The 14,353-nt window shown below is 40.5% G+C and overlaps 1 protein-coding gene across 4 annotated transcripts in view; it reads left to right on the top strand.

Annotated features, from left to right (window-relative positions):
- Positions 1 to 336: 336 nt before the first annotated feature.
- Positions 337 to 14,353, top strand: part of LOC139563238 (dual specificity protein phosphatase 22-A-like) — a 35,487-nt gene continuing 21,470 nt past the window's right edge. The window contains exons 1-5 of one of the 4 annotated variants that reach the window (XM_071381698.1): positions 337 to 655; positions 3,122 to 3,155; positions 3,380 to 3,422; positions 3,987 to 4,069; positions 4,799 to 4,848. In XM_071381698.1, coding sequence (XP_071237799.1) covers positions 3,129 to 3,155; positions 3,380 to 3,422; positions 3,987 to 4,069; positions 4,799 to 4,848 — 203 coding nt within the window. In that variant the 5' untranslated portion in view covers positions 337 to 655; positions 3,122 to 3,128. The remainder of the gene's footprint in view (positions 656 to 3,121; positions 3,156 to 3,379; positions 3,423 to 3,986; positions 4,070 to 4,798; positions 4,849 to 14,353) is intronic. The other 3 variants (XM_071381699.1, XM_071381696.1, XM_071381697.1) reach the window with 3 other exon arrangements.

Below are 14,353 nucleotides of genomic sequence, written 5' to 3'. Positions count from 1 at the left end.
GTTTTCCCTATTTTTAAAACTGGCAAGATTTGTTTTGTTGCCTCTAATTGTGTGAAAACGGTACTGGGGACAATAAATTGTAAAGCACCATGTTTTTAGTTGCCATTTTTAAGGAATCCACGCTGTAGTCCTGGATTAGGCTATGGCAAGCATTTGTGGGTTTACAGGAATGAAAAAAGCATAGGCTATCAGATCATTCCAATACTTCAAATGCATATATTTAGGACATAGTACAAAGCAGTAGTACTGAATGAATTGATAATCCTTTCCAGCTCTGAGATCGCGAAACCCGCGCGGACTGGGTTGCATTACGGTCCCATGTACCAATGAAATCATTTATCGGGGGAAACCCGGAAGAGGATTATGGAGCGCAGGTCATACAGAGCAGCATTATGGCGATCGTCTTGTGAAGCAATGTAGACAAAGCGGTCAAAAGTACACCCATGTTGATCTACAGAGGCGCAAAGTGGTCTCGCTAGTGACCGACCGACCATTTCGCAATCATTCGCTGGCACCCCTTCATGTTAGTGAAAGTCCGTCCATGTTCTTTTCCAATATTTTGCGTTGTTGCATTGAGACGTAAATACTCAGCTGTATTTTAAATTCTTCATAATCGTTATCGCCTGCGAGAGACATGGGGAATGGAATGAACAAGGTAGGGGCCTTTGTGTTTTTGTTATTAATGTAGCTGTTCTGTTCAATGGCTTTTGATTGTAGCAAGGCACTTCCTTGCTACACTTCCTCCGTGAACGTTGCACATAGATATGCGCGGAATAGATTGTCATGTTATTTACATCAACCATCTACATGCAACGCTGAAGTCCCCTGAATAAAACCAAAGGGTATGCTACTCATCACACACTGTCACTTGATATAATAACGTGATAACTCATACAGGTTTGGATTTAGGGTATCAAATGGAGAAAACACTTAGCCCTTCTATTTTGACTGTTTTAAAGCCCGTATTGTGATCTGTCAATCGTTGGGTGTTTAAATGTTTTGTATATACAGTACCAGTCAAAGGTTTGGCCACATGTATTCATTCAAGGTTTTGTCTTTATTTTTTAATATTTTCTACATTGTAGAATAACAGTGAAGACATCAAAACTATGAAATAACACATGGAATCATGTAGTAACCAAAAAAGTGTTAAACAAATGAAAAGATATCTTCAAAGTAGTCACCCTTTGCCTTGATGACAGCTTTATACACTCTTGGTATTCTCTCAACCAGCTTCATGAGGTAGTCATCTGGAATGCATTTCAATTAACAGGTGTGCCTTGTTAAAAGTTAATTTGTGGAATATCATTCCTTCTTAATGTGTTTGAGCCAATCAGTTGTATTGTGACATGGTAAGGGTGGTATACAGAAGATAGCCCTATTTGGCAAAATACCAAGTCCATATGATGGCAAGAACAGCTCAAATAAGCAAAGAGAAATGACAGTTCATCATAAATTTAAGACATGAAGGTTAGTCAATGCAGAAAATGTAAAGAACTTTGAAAGTTTCTTCAAGTGAAGTCGCCAAAACTATCAAGCCCTGTGATGAAACTGGGCCTCGTGAGGACCGCCACAGGAAAGGAAGACCCAGAGTTACTTCTGCTGCAGAGGATAAGTTCATTAGAGTTGCAGCCCAAATAAATGCTTCACAGAGTTCAAGTAACAGACACATCTCAACATCCACTGTTCAGAGGAGACTGCGTGAATCAGGCATTCATGGTTGAATTGCTGCAAAGAAACCACTACTAAAGAACACCAATAAGAAGAGACTTGCTTGGCCAAGAAACACGAGCAATGGACATTAGACCAGTGGAAATATTTTCCTTTGGTCTGATGAGTCCAAATATTAGATTTTTCATTCCAACCGCTGTGTCTTTGTGAGACAGAGTAGGTGAACGGATAATCTCTGCATGTGTGGTTCCCACCGTGAAGCATGGAGGAGGATGTGTGGGCGTGCTTTGCTGGTGTCATTGCGTTGATTTATTTAGAATTCAAGGCACACTTAACCAGCATGGCTATCCCAGTATTCTGCAGCGATACACCATCCCATCTGGTTTGGGCTCAGTGGGACTATCATTTGTTTTTCAACAGGACAATGACCCAACACACCTCCAGGCTGTGTAAGGGCTATTTGACCAAGAAGGAGAGTGATGGAGTGCTGGATCAGATGACCTGGCCTCCACAATCACCCAACCTCATCCCTATTGAGATGGTTTGGGATGAGTTGGACCTCAGAGTGAAGGAAAAGCAACCAACAAGTGCTTAGCATTGCTTGTTTTGTTTAACACTTTTTTGGGGTTAATACATTATTCCATTTGTGTTATTACATAGTGTTTATGTCTTCACTATTATTCTACAATGTAGAAAATAGTAAAAATAAAGAAAAACCCTGGAATGAGTGGGTGTGTCCACTTTTGACTGGTACTGTATATACTACACATCTTAGTGTCCCGTTAACGGTGATGGGAGTGTCCAGAAGCACCTCTGGGCACCACTGTAATTCTTCTTAGTGTCCCGTTAACGGTGATGGGAGTGTCCAGAAGCACCTCTGGGCACCACTGTAATTCTTCTTAGTGTCCCGTTAACGGTGATGGGAGTGTCCAGAAGCACCTCTGGGCACCACTGTAATTCTTCTTAGTGTCCCGTTAACGGTGATGGGAGTGTCCAGAAGCACCTCTGGGCACCACTGTAATTCCACCCTGACTGAAGCTCTAAGCTAATCTGAATTTCAGAGGACACTAACATCATAGGCAGGCATATACTTTTTATTTTGAAGTCTTAAGTAATGCTGGAGTCTTGTAATGTCTAGATGAGATCATGATCGGATCGCTACAGCACTATTGCACAGCTTTGTGTCAACATGGCCTTAACCATCAGTTGGTTCAGTGCTCCTCACTCCCAGTCATGTCAGGCAATACTTTGTATTACATGCCCTATAAGGCTTGACTTAGCTATGAGAACGGTTCCTGTTTGTTTTCTCAATTGGGAAAATACTGTTTGACCAAACTGGACACCTGAATACGTCCTATGACCATAGATAAGGAGCATCACTAAGGTTAAGGCCATGCTCAAATTGTGAATATCTAACTAGTGAAATGTCTCTTTGTTTTCCTATTTGCAGGTTGTTGATGGGGTCTACCTGGGAAATATCAGAGGTGGGAACAAGATTCTGTTGAAATCCATTCAGTTGTTTTATATGTTGCACAGTCAGGCATCCCACCCAAGAGACAACACTCACTCTAATTCACTAGGTGTGGCAGCAGCAGCAGCTTGCTTGAATCCAGGGCAGCTTTCAAAGAGACTCAGGCATTTTCTTCTGTTATTGATGCACATGAGCTTTACTTTCTCTGTCCTTATGTTGTTGATACGTTACCTGCAGGTATGGTCAAATGCTACAAGGGAAGAGATGACAAGAATATCTAGTGAGTGGACTATAGTTATGTATAGATCGAAATAGAGTAGCAGAAGGTTATACGTGTACTGTAGCTCAATTAACTAAGGCATGGCCTGAATTAAGGCTGCTGCATGCATCATACTGTATCCATCAGTAGCATATAGCACATTTAGTCCCTCTGGTAATGTTGGGGATTAATCAAAAGAAAAGTAAAAAAATGTTTAAGGCAAACACATACATCATGTACAATATTGGGCAATATTTCTGCTCCTCGGCCAAGGGGGTTTCTGCCCTACCAGCTTAATGTGACATCTACCCTGCTATAATGTTACCCATACTAATGATGGCTTCACAAGATGGTCCAAGTACTGCTCACACACTGAAAATAGCTTTAAGTGACAAGGCCAAATGATTGCTACCCAAATTACAGCCACACAGTCACAGATGCTGCTTCTGGGCAAGCCACTCCTGGGTCTTAAACACTTCAACACATCTCTCCTTATGACATTGCTTTGTCTACTGAGGATCTCATAGAAATTCACTGAGAAGAATCACTGATAGACATTTTCTCCCTCCCTTCATCTTTTCCCAGACTCTGAGAACAGAGAAAGTTTGTCCCAGAACAACATCACCCACATCCTGTCTGTGTATAACAATGCTAAACCCGTGCTGGAGGTGAGTGGGGCAGGTGGCCATAGAGGACCCAAGGCCAGTTTCACAGACAGACTGAATAAATTGTTGTCTTGAGTCGGCTGGAGTAGGCTTCATTCTGGTTTAGTTGGTCATGAACTGAAAAAGGGATTTCATGACCATTGACTATAACCTTGAATAACATGTCTTACATGAGTCAAACTCATTGAAATTATTTTTTAACTTCCTCATACTCAGTCAGTAAATATGCTACTTTGTCTCAAATTCTAGAGAGATGTCTAATAACTTTTTGGGTCAGTATTCAGTTCCTTGGATTTGATTCATGGGAATTGTGAAGTGTAATGAAATCTGTACATTTTGTAAAAGTGGAAAACATTGATTTTGTAGTACACAGTTGAAGCCAGCTGGGGGTAGTGGTGTCTCACAGTTTAATACATACCAGTGACATTGGGCTGTAGAACTTTAGACACAGCTTTAACTGTTCATTAAAACACTTCACTCTACTTGAAGCATCAAATGTTTGTTTTATTTGACCTATGGGGTTCATTTATAATACTCAGTTGAGTATGTGTGTGCATTTACAATGTGCAGTTGATGACCACACACCTTACCTACTAATTACTATGCTAATTGGCAGAAAGTGAAGGATATACAGCTGATAAACTGTACTGTGAATCCATGTAGATGGTATGTGTTGTGTGCAGAACAAAACGGACCCTTGTGTTTGTACTCCTTTTTGTTTACCTCTCACAGGACATGACCTACCTGTGTATACACGCAGCTGATGCGTCTAGCCAGAACCTGTGAGTTACCACGCACACACACACACACACACACACACACACACACACACACACACACACACACACACACACACACACACACACACACACACACACACCCTATTCATTGTCAAACAAATCCACCAACACAAGCCACTCCACTGTGTACCATCGTCAGAGGTCCTTCTTTTCTTCCTGTGAACAAGACATGACTCGTGTCATTTTGTTGAACATAACTCTTCAGTTTGTGACTCCAGCGTGTCACGCAGGCAGGAAAAGTAGATTAGTCACTTTGTCGTTGAAACAACTGAAATAAGCCTGGAAGTCTTTTAAAGGTTCATACAGTATGTATCAGGTAGAGATAAACAAGGTACCTACAGTATCAAGTCAGGGACCAATAATAATAAGACCTGATCATCTAAAGGACTCTGAGAGAAAGACATCTCAGTTTGATTTGTCTGGCTCTGCTATCAGATCAGGAAAGAATGTGGAGATGGTGCAGTATTTTAAATGGCTGTAGTTTTATATAGACTCCATCACCACTGTGTGAAATGAGCTAGATAGACTGCTGCTGCTTCACGTGTGTTATCAAGTCCCCCTCTGTCATTATAGCAGCAGACCAAAACATTTACTTCACTGTCTCTAAGCTGCTCTCATGTTTGGTGGGTCGCCATTGGCATACTACCATTTAGTATAAATACTGAAAATGTTATAAAACAAGTTGCAGAAATGTAACAGTTGAAAATAAAAACTAATCAGGGGTTGGAACCGAAGAGAAAAAAAATGCCTGGAACGTAAAATAACGTTATTAAAGGGTGTCCTTGCTTTTAATATAACGGTTCTGTTCCAGAACAGTATGGATCACTTTCATTCCCGGTTCCATTTGTGTTCCTTGAAAAATGTCATTATTTTCCGGTTTTCGGTTCTGTTCCTTGAACCGGTTCCAACCCATGAAAATAATAATACAAATGCTGTAACACACGAGAATCATTTCAGTAGTAAGGGACTCAGACTCTAGTGTTGTGGTGGTCATTGGAGGCAGGTCTTTCATGTCACTTGATTACACATTGTGGTTATTTGAAAAGAAAAGTAGTGTCAGAGTCCCCCTAGCATCACATGGTAACCCTGTGATGTCTCTCCAAGTGACTTGACAGCTGAGTGTAGAGTCCCTGTAGCACTGAGACCGTTCTGCTCTGCTCTGTGTGGGTGTCCTTCCTTCCACCCATGCCATTATCACTTTCACATTCAGTCTTTAGTAGAGTTGAATATTTTCCCGGTATTTAAAAAATGTTCCATCCCGAGAATAAATCACTTTTCTCTCGGGCACCCGATGTTTCCCGCCAAATCCGGAAGTGTCATTCCAAAGCATGTAAAACATATACACTGAGTGTACCAACATTAGGAACACCTTCCTAATATTGAGTTGCTCCCCCTTGTGCCCTCAGAACAGCCTCAATTAATCGGAGCATGGACTCTACAAGGTGTCGAAAGCATTCCACAGGAATGCTGGCACATGTTGACTCCCAATGCTTTCCACAGTTAACTGGATGTCCTTTGGGTAGTGGATCCAGCAGTGTTGCAGTTCTTGACACACTCAAACTGGTGCACCTGACACCTACTACCATACCCCGTTCAAAGGCACTTCAATCTTTTGTCTTGCCCATTCAACCAATGAATGGCACACATACACAATCCATGTCTCAATTGTCTCAAGGCTTAAAAATATTTTTTCCACCTGTCTCTTCCCCTTCTTGTACACTGATTGAAGTGGATTTAACAAGCGATATCATTAAGTGATGATAGCTTTCACCTGGATTAGAGGTCGATTTCAAGTTTTCATAACAATCGGTAAACAGCTTTTTATGGTGATTATGGCCGATTACATTGCAATCCATGAGGAGACTGCGTGCCAGGCTGACCACATGTTACGCGAGTGCAGCATCAAAATGACCTTGTGGCTGCAAGGAGCCAAGGTAAGTTGCTAGCTGGCATTAAACTTATAAAAAAACAATCAATCTTCACATAATCACTAGTTAACTACACATGGTTGAAGATATTACTAGGTTAACTATCTTGTTCTGCGTTGCATATAATCAATGCGGTGCCTATTAATTTATCATCGAATCACAGCCTACTTCAACTTGATTTAACAAAAGCGCATTCGCGAGAAAAGCACAATCGTTGCAATAATGTACCCAACCACAAACATCAATGCCTTTCTTAAAATCAATACACAAGTATATATTTTTTAAACCTGCATATGTAGTTAAAATAAATTCATGTCAGCAGGCAATATTAACTAGGGAAATTGTGTCACTTCCCTTGTGTTCAGTGCAAGCATAGTCAGGGTATATGCAGCAGTTTGGGCCGCCTGGCTCGTTGCGAACTGTTGAAAGGCCATTTATTCCTAACAAAGACCGTAATGAATTTACCAGAATTTTACATAATTATGACATAACATTGAAGGTTGTGCAATGTAACAGTAATATTTAGAGTTAGGGTTGCCACCCGTTCGATAAAATACGGAACGGTTCCGTATTTCACTTAAAGAATAAACGTTTAGTTTTCGAAATTATAGTTTCCGGATTTGACCATATTAATGACCAAAGGCTCGTATTTTTGTGTGTTTATTATATTATAATTAAGTATATGATTTGATATTTGATAGAGCAGTCTGACTGAGCGGTGGTAGGCAGCAGCAGGCTCGTAAGCATTCATTCAAACAGCAGCTCTTAGCAATGCTGGGATGCACAGCTCTGTTTATGACTTCAAGCCTATCAACTCCTGAGATTAGGCTGGCAATACTAAAGTGCCTATTAGAACATCCAATAGTCAAAGGTATATGAAATACAAATGGTATAGAGAGAAATAGTCCTATAATTCCTATAATAACTACAACCTAAAACTTCTTAACTGGAAATATTGAAGACTCATGTTAAAAGGAACCACCAGCTTTCATATGTTCTCATGTTCTGAGCAAGGAACTTAAACGTTAGCTTTTTTACATGGCACATATTGCACTTTCACTTTATTTCACATTATTTAAACCAAATTGAACATGTTTCATTATTTATGAGACTAAATTGATTTTATTTATGTATTATATTATGTTAAAATAAGTGTTCATTGTACATTCAGTATTGTTGTAATTGTCATTTATTACAAAGATATGAATAAAAATCGTCCGATTAATCGGTATCGGCTTTTTTTGGACCTCCAATTGATATCGGCGTTGAAAAATCATAGTTGGTCGACCTCTAACCTGGATTCACTTGGTCAGTCTATGTCATAGAAAGAACAATAATTGGTACACTGGGCTAGTATGTCGGGAATAGATTAGAGCTTTGATCGGCATGAAAATTCAAATCTCAGTATACATTGGCGCGTTATGTTCAGTAGTTCCAAAAACATCCGGTGATTTTGCAGAGAGCCACATCAATTTACAGAAATACTCATCATAAATGTTGATGAAAATACAAGTGTTATACATGGAACTTTAGATAAACTTCTCCTTAATGCAACCGCTGTGTCAGATTTCAAAAAAGCTTTACCGAAAAAGCACACCATGCAATAATCTGAGTACAGTGCTCAGAGACCAAAACAAGCCAAACAGATATCCGCCATGTTGTGTGGTCAACAGAAGTCAGAAATAGCATTATAAATATTCACTTACCTTTGATGATCTTCATCAGAATGCACTCCCAGGAATCCCAGTTCCACCATAAATGTTTGATTTGTTCGATAAAGTTAATCATTTACGTCCAAATACCTCCTTTTTGTTCGCGCGTTTAATTCCAAAATCCAAATTGTTGACGAGCAGGTCAGACGAAAAGTCAAAAATTCCATTACAGTTCGTAGAAACATGTCAAGCGATGTATAGAATCAATCTTTAGGATGTTTTTAACATAAATCTTCAATAAGGTTTCAACCGGAGAATTCCTTTGTCTTCAGAAATGCGATGGAACGCAGGTCGCTTTCACCGGTGCACGCGTGACCAGCTCTTGCCAGACACCTGACTCAAAGAGCTCTCCTTCCCTCATTCTTCACAGTAGAAGCCTGAAACAAGGTTCTAAAGACATCTGTTGGAAGCCTTAGGAAGTGCAATATGACCCCAAAGACACTGTATATTGGATAGACAAACCTCAGATTTCCCACTTCCTGGTTGGATTCTTTCTCACGTTTTTGCCAGCCATATGAGTTCTTCAGAGTGTTTTCTATCCAAATAAATGTATTTATTCTAAATAAATTACCGACAGTGTCACCATCAAAGCACCCCCACACCATCACACCTCCTCCTCCATGCTCCACGGTGGGAGCCACACGTGGAGATCATCCGTTAAACTATTCTGTGTCTCACAAAGACATGGCGGTTGGAACCAAAAATCTAAATTCTGGACTCATCTGACAAAAGGACAGATTGCCACCGGTCTAATGTCCATTGCTCGTGTTTCTTGGCCAAGCAAGTCTCTTCTTCTTATTGGTGTCCTTTAGTAGGGGTTTCTTTGCAGCAATTTGACCATGAAGGCCTGATTCACACCGTCTCCTCTGAACAGTTGATGTTGAGATGTGTCTGTTACTTGAACTCTGTGAAGCATTTATTTGGGCTGCAATTTCTGAGGCTGGTAACTCTAATGAACTTATTCTCTGCAGCAGAGGTAACTCTGGGTCTTCCTTTCCTGTGGTGGTCCTCATGAGAGCCAGTTTCATCACAGCGCTTGATGGTTTTTGCGACTGCACTTGAAGAAACTTTCAAATTTCTTGAAATGTTCGGTATTGACTGATCTTCATGTCTTAAAGTAATGGATGGACTGTCATTTCTCTTTGCTTATTTGAGCTGTTCTTGCCATAACATGGACTTGGTATTTTACCAAATAGGGCTATCTTCTGTAAACCAACCCTACCTTGTCACAACACAACTGATTGCCTCAAACGCATTAAGGATAAAAAATTCCACAAATGTACTTTTAACAAGGCACACCTGTTAATTGAAATGCATTTCAGGCGACTACCTCATGAAGCTGGTTGAGTGAATGCCAAAAGTGTGCAAAGCTGTCATCAAGGCAAAGGGTGACTATTTTGAAGAATCTCATATAAAATATATTTAGATTTATTTAACACTTTTTTGGTTTCTACATGATTGCATATGTGTTATTTCATAGTTTTGATGTCTTCACTATTATTCTACAATGTAGAAAATAGTAAAAATAAAGAAAAACCCTTGAATTAGTAGGTGTGTCCTACTAGTTCCCGCTATTCAACCCTAGTCTTTAGTCATGCTCATAACCTTTGTGCCACGCACTACTATTAGAGCTCCTATAAAAGAGAGCTAGCTACTTCCCTGGTACCTATGACCTGTACCATCTGTTGAGTTTGTTCTGTGTCCACTGTCCACATTAATTGGATGGAAGGGTGGAATGTCCTACCCTGCTTTTCATACCTGGACAGAAACACCCTGTCTGCCAGTCAGTCAGAAAGAGACAGACACTAGAGTTAAAGACATGCTCCGTAACTTTGGCGACTAGTAAGTCTTTTTTTATACCTCCGCAAGCAGAGCATAACTCGGTCAGTCTGTCAATCACTTGTCTTCTCAGAGGAAAATAAGGAGAGATGATGATGATGATAATGATGAGGGTGGTTGGAGGTTGCGGATGAGGGGATGTTGTTGTTGGGTTGGGGGGCCTCTGACCCCCCTGTCGCAACCAACTGGTCTGCAGGCAGCAGGAAGGAAGCCTTGCTGTGACATCCTGCTGTGCCTCGGTCACCAGGCCTATTATAGTCCCTCTCTGTCACAATCCCTAGGCTGGGAAAACAGGGCTAACGGTCGTCCCGCTGGTTTCATCACGTCCCCCTGTTCCCCGCTTTTAGAGACCAGGCCAGGGACTGACATGGCTAGGGGCCCTAGGGGCTAGGACTTTATGTGTAACTCTGTGTTGTTTTTGTCGCACTGCTTTGCTTTATCTTGGCCAGGTCGCAGTTGTAAATGAGAACTTGTTTTCAACTGGCCTACCTGGTTAAATAAAGGTGAAATAAATAAATATCTGTGAGCTCCTGATGAGTCTGTGTGTGTCAAATGATTGTGGTAGGATGCGGACCTGACCCCCACTTCATGTTGGGGGTCCGGTCCGCATTAAACACTCAAGAACCAAGAATTATAATTAGAATCAGGTGGACATGTCCTATATCTTCAGCTACCAGATAAGCACCACAGAGTCTTTGTTTGGATACAACCATACAGTTTGCCACTGTCCTTCATTTGTGATTTTAATATGGGTGGTTCGAGCCCTGAATGCTGATTGGCTGACAGCCGTGGTATATCAGACCGTATACCACGTGTATGACAAAACATGTATTTTTACTGCTCTAATTACGTTGGTAACCAGTTCATAATAGCAATAAGGCACCTCGGGGGTTAGTGATATATGGCCAATATACCACGGCTAAGGGCTGTGTCCAGGCACTCTGCGATGCGTCGTGCATAAGAACAGCCCTTAGCCGTGGTATATCGGCTATATACCACACCTCCTCGGGCCTTATTGCTTAAATATACACTGAGTACACCAACCCCCCAATTGCAGTTCTTGACACGAACCGGTGCACCTGGCACCTACTACCATACCCCTTTCAAAGGCACTATTTTGTCTTGCCCATTCACCCTCTGAATGGCACACATACCCAATCCGTGTCTCAAGGTTTAAGAATTTGTCTTTAGCCTGTCTCCGCCCCTTCATCTACACTGATTGAATTGGATTCAATCAAGTGACATCAATAAGGGATCATAGCTTTCACCTGGATTCACCTTGTCAGTCTGTCATGGAAAGAGCAGGTGTTCTTAATGTTTTGTCTACTCAGTGTAAGATCCTAATTCTTTTTGTTTTCATTTGGAGTTCAGCCTGTCAAAACACAAAATAGTCGCCACCTAATACATTTCTGCACATTTAACAAGATAGCCGGAAACTGCTGGACCAGAAATAAATTGAAAAGTGCTGAGGAGACATCTTTCAGCAAGAGTTTGGCTCCAAGTGAGGAGGGAACGTGCAATCCATCTATTTTAGCCCCTGGCTGTTGAGTTGGTTGGGTAACCAAGCAGCCTTTGCTGTTATAGGACAATGCTCCCCACCATATGACTCTCCTATTGTGCAACGCTTCACTACTATTTCCCAATAGTGTTTGGAGTGGTAGCCATACACCAACAGCAAAAAACAGATCAAGTCACAGTATAGGGAAGGAGAATGTTAGTTGGGGTATATGCTCTATTGATCTACATGAAAAGATGATCTCTAAAGATGGAATGATAGTGGTTATAAAGTCTGTGAGGGGAAGCAGTATCGGAGTCCCCTATACTCTCATTACCTCACAGTCCTACAAAGGTGCTTGAATTGACAAACCAATGGGCTGTATGAGAGATATTATGACTTTCTTGGATGACAGTGGAAGTTGAATAGAAAATACTTCTAGGTTCTCCTGGTAGTGTCCAGTGGAGAGTGCTACTAAACAAGACAACTGTATAGGACAGATCACTTCCACCACCATCTCCAGAGTAAGCTACCCATCCCTTCCCCCTCCATAACATCCTTATGCGTCTTTTCCCACTAGCACTGACTTTGCTGAAAAATACTTTGTTCAGGGAAAATGTACTTGATACAATTGTGATGTGTTGTTGTCTCACCTACAGTAGCTATCTTAAGATGAATGCATGAATGTAAGTCGTTCTAGATAAGAGCATCTGCTAAATTACTAAACTATAAAATATGCCCTGGGACTTCCCAGTGATGTGATGATTGGACACAGATACATGGTTACTTGGGTATAAGACAGGACAGGTATCTATCTGGACATCATGAATAAGATTAAACGGATTGAAGGAACTTGTGCTGTGCAGAGATGGGGTCCAGATGACTTTTACACCTTAGTTTCACTTCTTCCTGTTCTTTCTCATATCCCATAAAATGTGAACTGAAATCTATTTATATAGTTATAGATCTGGTCTCACCTAGGGCTGTGACGGTCATGACATTTTGTCAGCTGGGGATTGTCAAGTAATTGACCGGTAATTAACATAAACACATTTTAGCGTCTCCGGGCTTCCACACTGATGCAGACCTTTGGAATATCTACATTTTAAAAAGTCGAATAAATCCATGTAATATTGCCTACATCATCACAATAAATCCGTTACGTATTTTAGACAGGTCAAAAGAAACATGATATGAAGAAAATGAAGTCTATTTCAGAAGAACAGAATAGCCTACTCTGAGTTGTCCTAATGTTAGGCCCTGATCTGGCTATGCCATATGGCTGTGGGCTACACTAGTTCATTTAGCAGACAAGATTTGCTTAGAATTCTGTGGCATTATTTTACATTCTTTTATAGCATGAAGAATACAATTCAACATAGCTGAATAAAATAGAAAGGATATTTTATCCAAACATTTCCTAAATACTTATTTTCGAGTTATTTATGTAACTTTGGTTGTGATACAAACATTGGGCTATCTGTTCTGATGTTTAATACATTCTAAGGCTGCATGATGCGACTCTAATGATGATTTGAAGAAAGTTGCATGAAAGGCATAAGCTCTGCTTTGTTTTTTGCTCAAGCTGTACACACTTCACCAGTCTCTCATTCCCAATTTGACAAGCACTTGACAATGCATAGAATTTTCCGGTGGCATCCCCTTTGTGTGGCTGTAATGCCAAACATCGATGTATTTTGCAGCCAGTGGCCATTGTGCCCTTGGGCTGAATATAATAATTATAATTCCCTTCTCCCGAAAATTTAGCATAAAATGTTGATAAACTATTAGGATATTTCTTCACATTATAAGCGCAGCAATGTGCACACCGTAGTAGGCTAAAAATGCAAATCTTCCATTAGCAGGAAAACACCATTCTCAAAAGTGACCGCAAATGTGATTATAAATGTAATGCTTTTATTATAGAAGTGAATTTTTATGGTGAAAATGATTTTCCCCAAACTTGAAACTCACACACTGCTTATATGTATGCCAGTTAGGCTCTACACCTGTTGTAAAACTGATTAATGTGCTTCATTTTAAGAAGTTATTTGGCCACTTCAGTTGTGATACAAACCGTATCAAACATATAGGCCTATGGGCTAGGCTACATGAGGTGTGTGACTATGATTTGAAAAAGTCCCCCAAAAACGGCATGCACTGTTTCTTGCCTTAATCTGGGCATCATTCACAAGTGATAGGCTAATATTGTCACCCATCAGACTATTCTTGATTTAATCTTGTCTTTACATATACTAAATAATATATGTGGGAAATTTTGATTTATCATACCCCTGTCTCCAAACAGGGGCAGGGGGAAAAATACATGTAATCTATGCACTTAAATAGCGAATGGAGGATGCTTTTCCCCGTGGTTTATTTTCATGCCAGCCAGGTAGGCTATACTCCTGTTGTAAATATAATCAATTTGCTTAGTATTAGGAAAGTTGAGAAATAACTATAGTATACCTAGCCTATAGAAAGCTGATGGGATCCTCCTCTTTCTAATAGAG

The sequence above is a fragment of the Salvelinus alpinus genome, chromosome 33, assembly GCF_045679555.1.
Source record: "Salvelinus alpinus chromosome 33, SLU_Salpinus.1, whole genome shotgun sequence".
Lineage (NCBI taxonomy): Eukaryota > Metazoa > Chordata > Actinopteri > Salmoniformes > Salmonidae > Salvelinus > Salvelinus alpinus.
The sequence above is the reverse complement of the archived record's forward strand: the minus strand, read 5'-3'. Positions and strand labels throughout refer to the sequence as shown.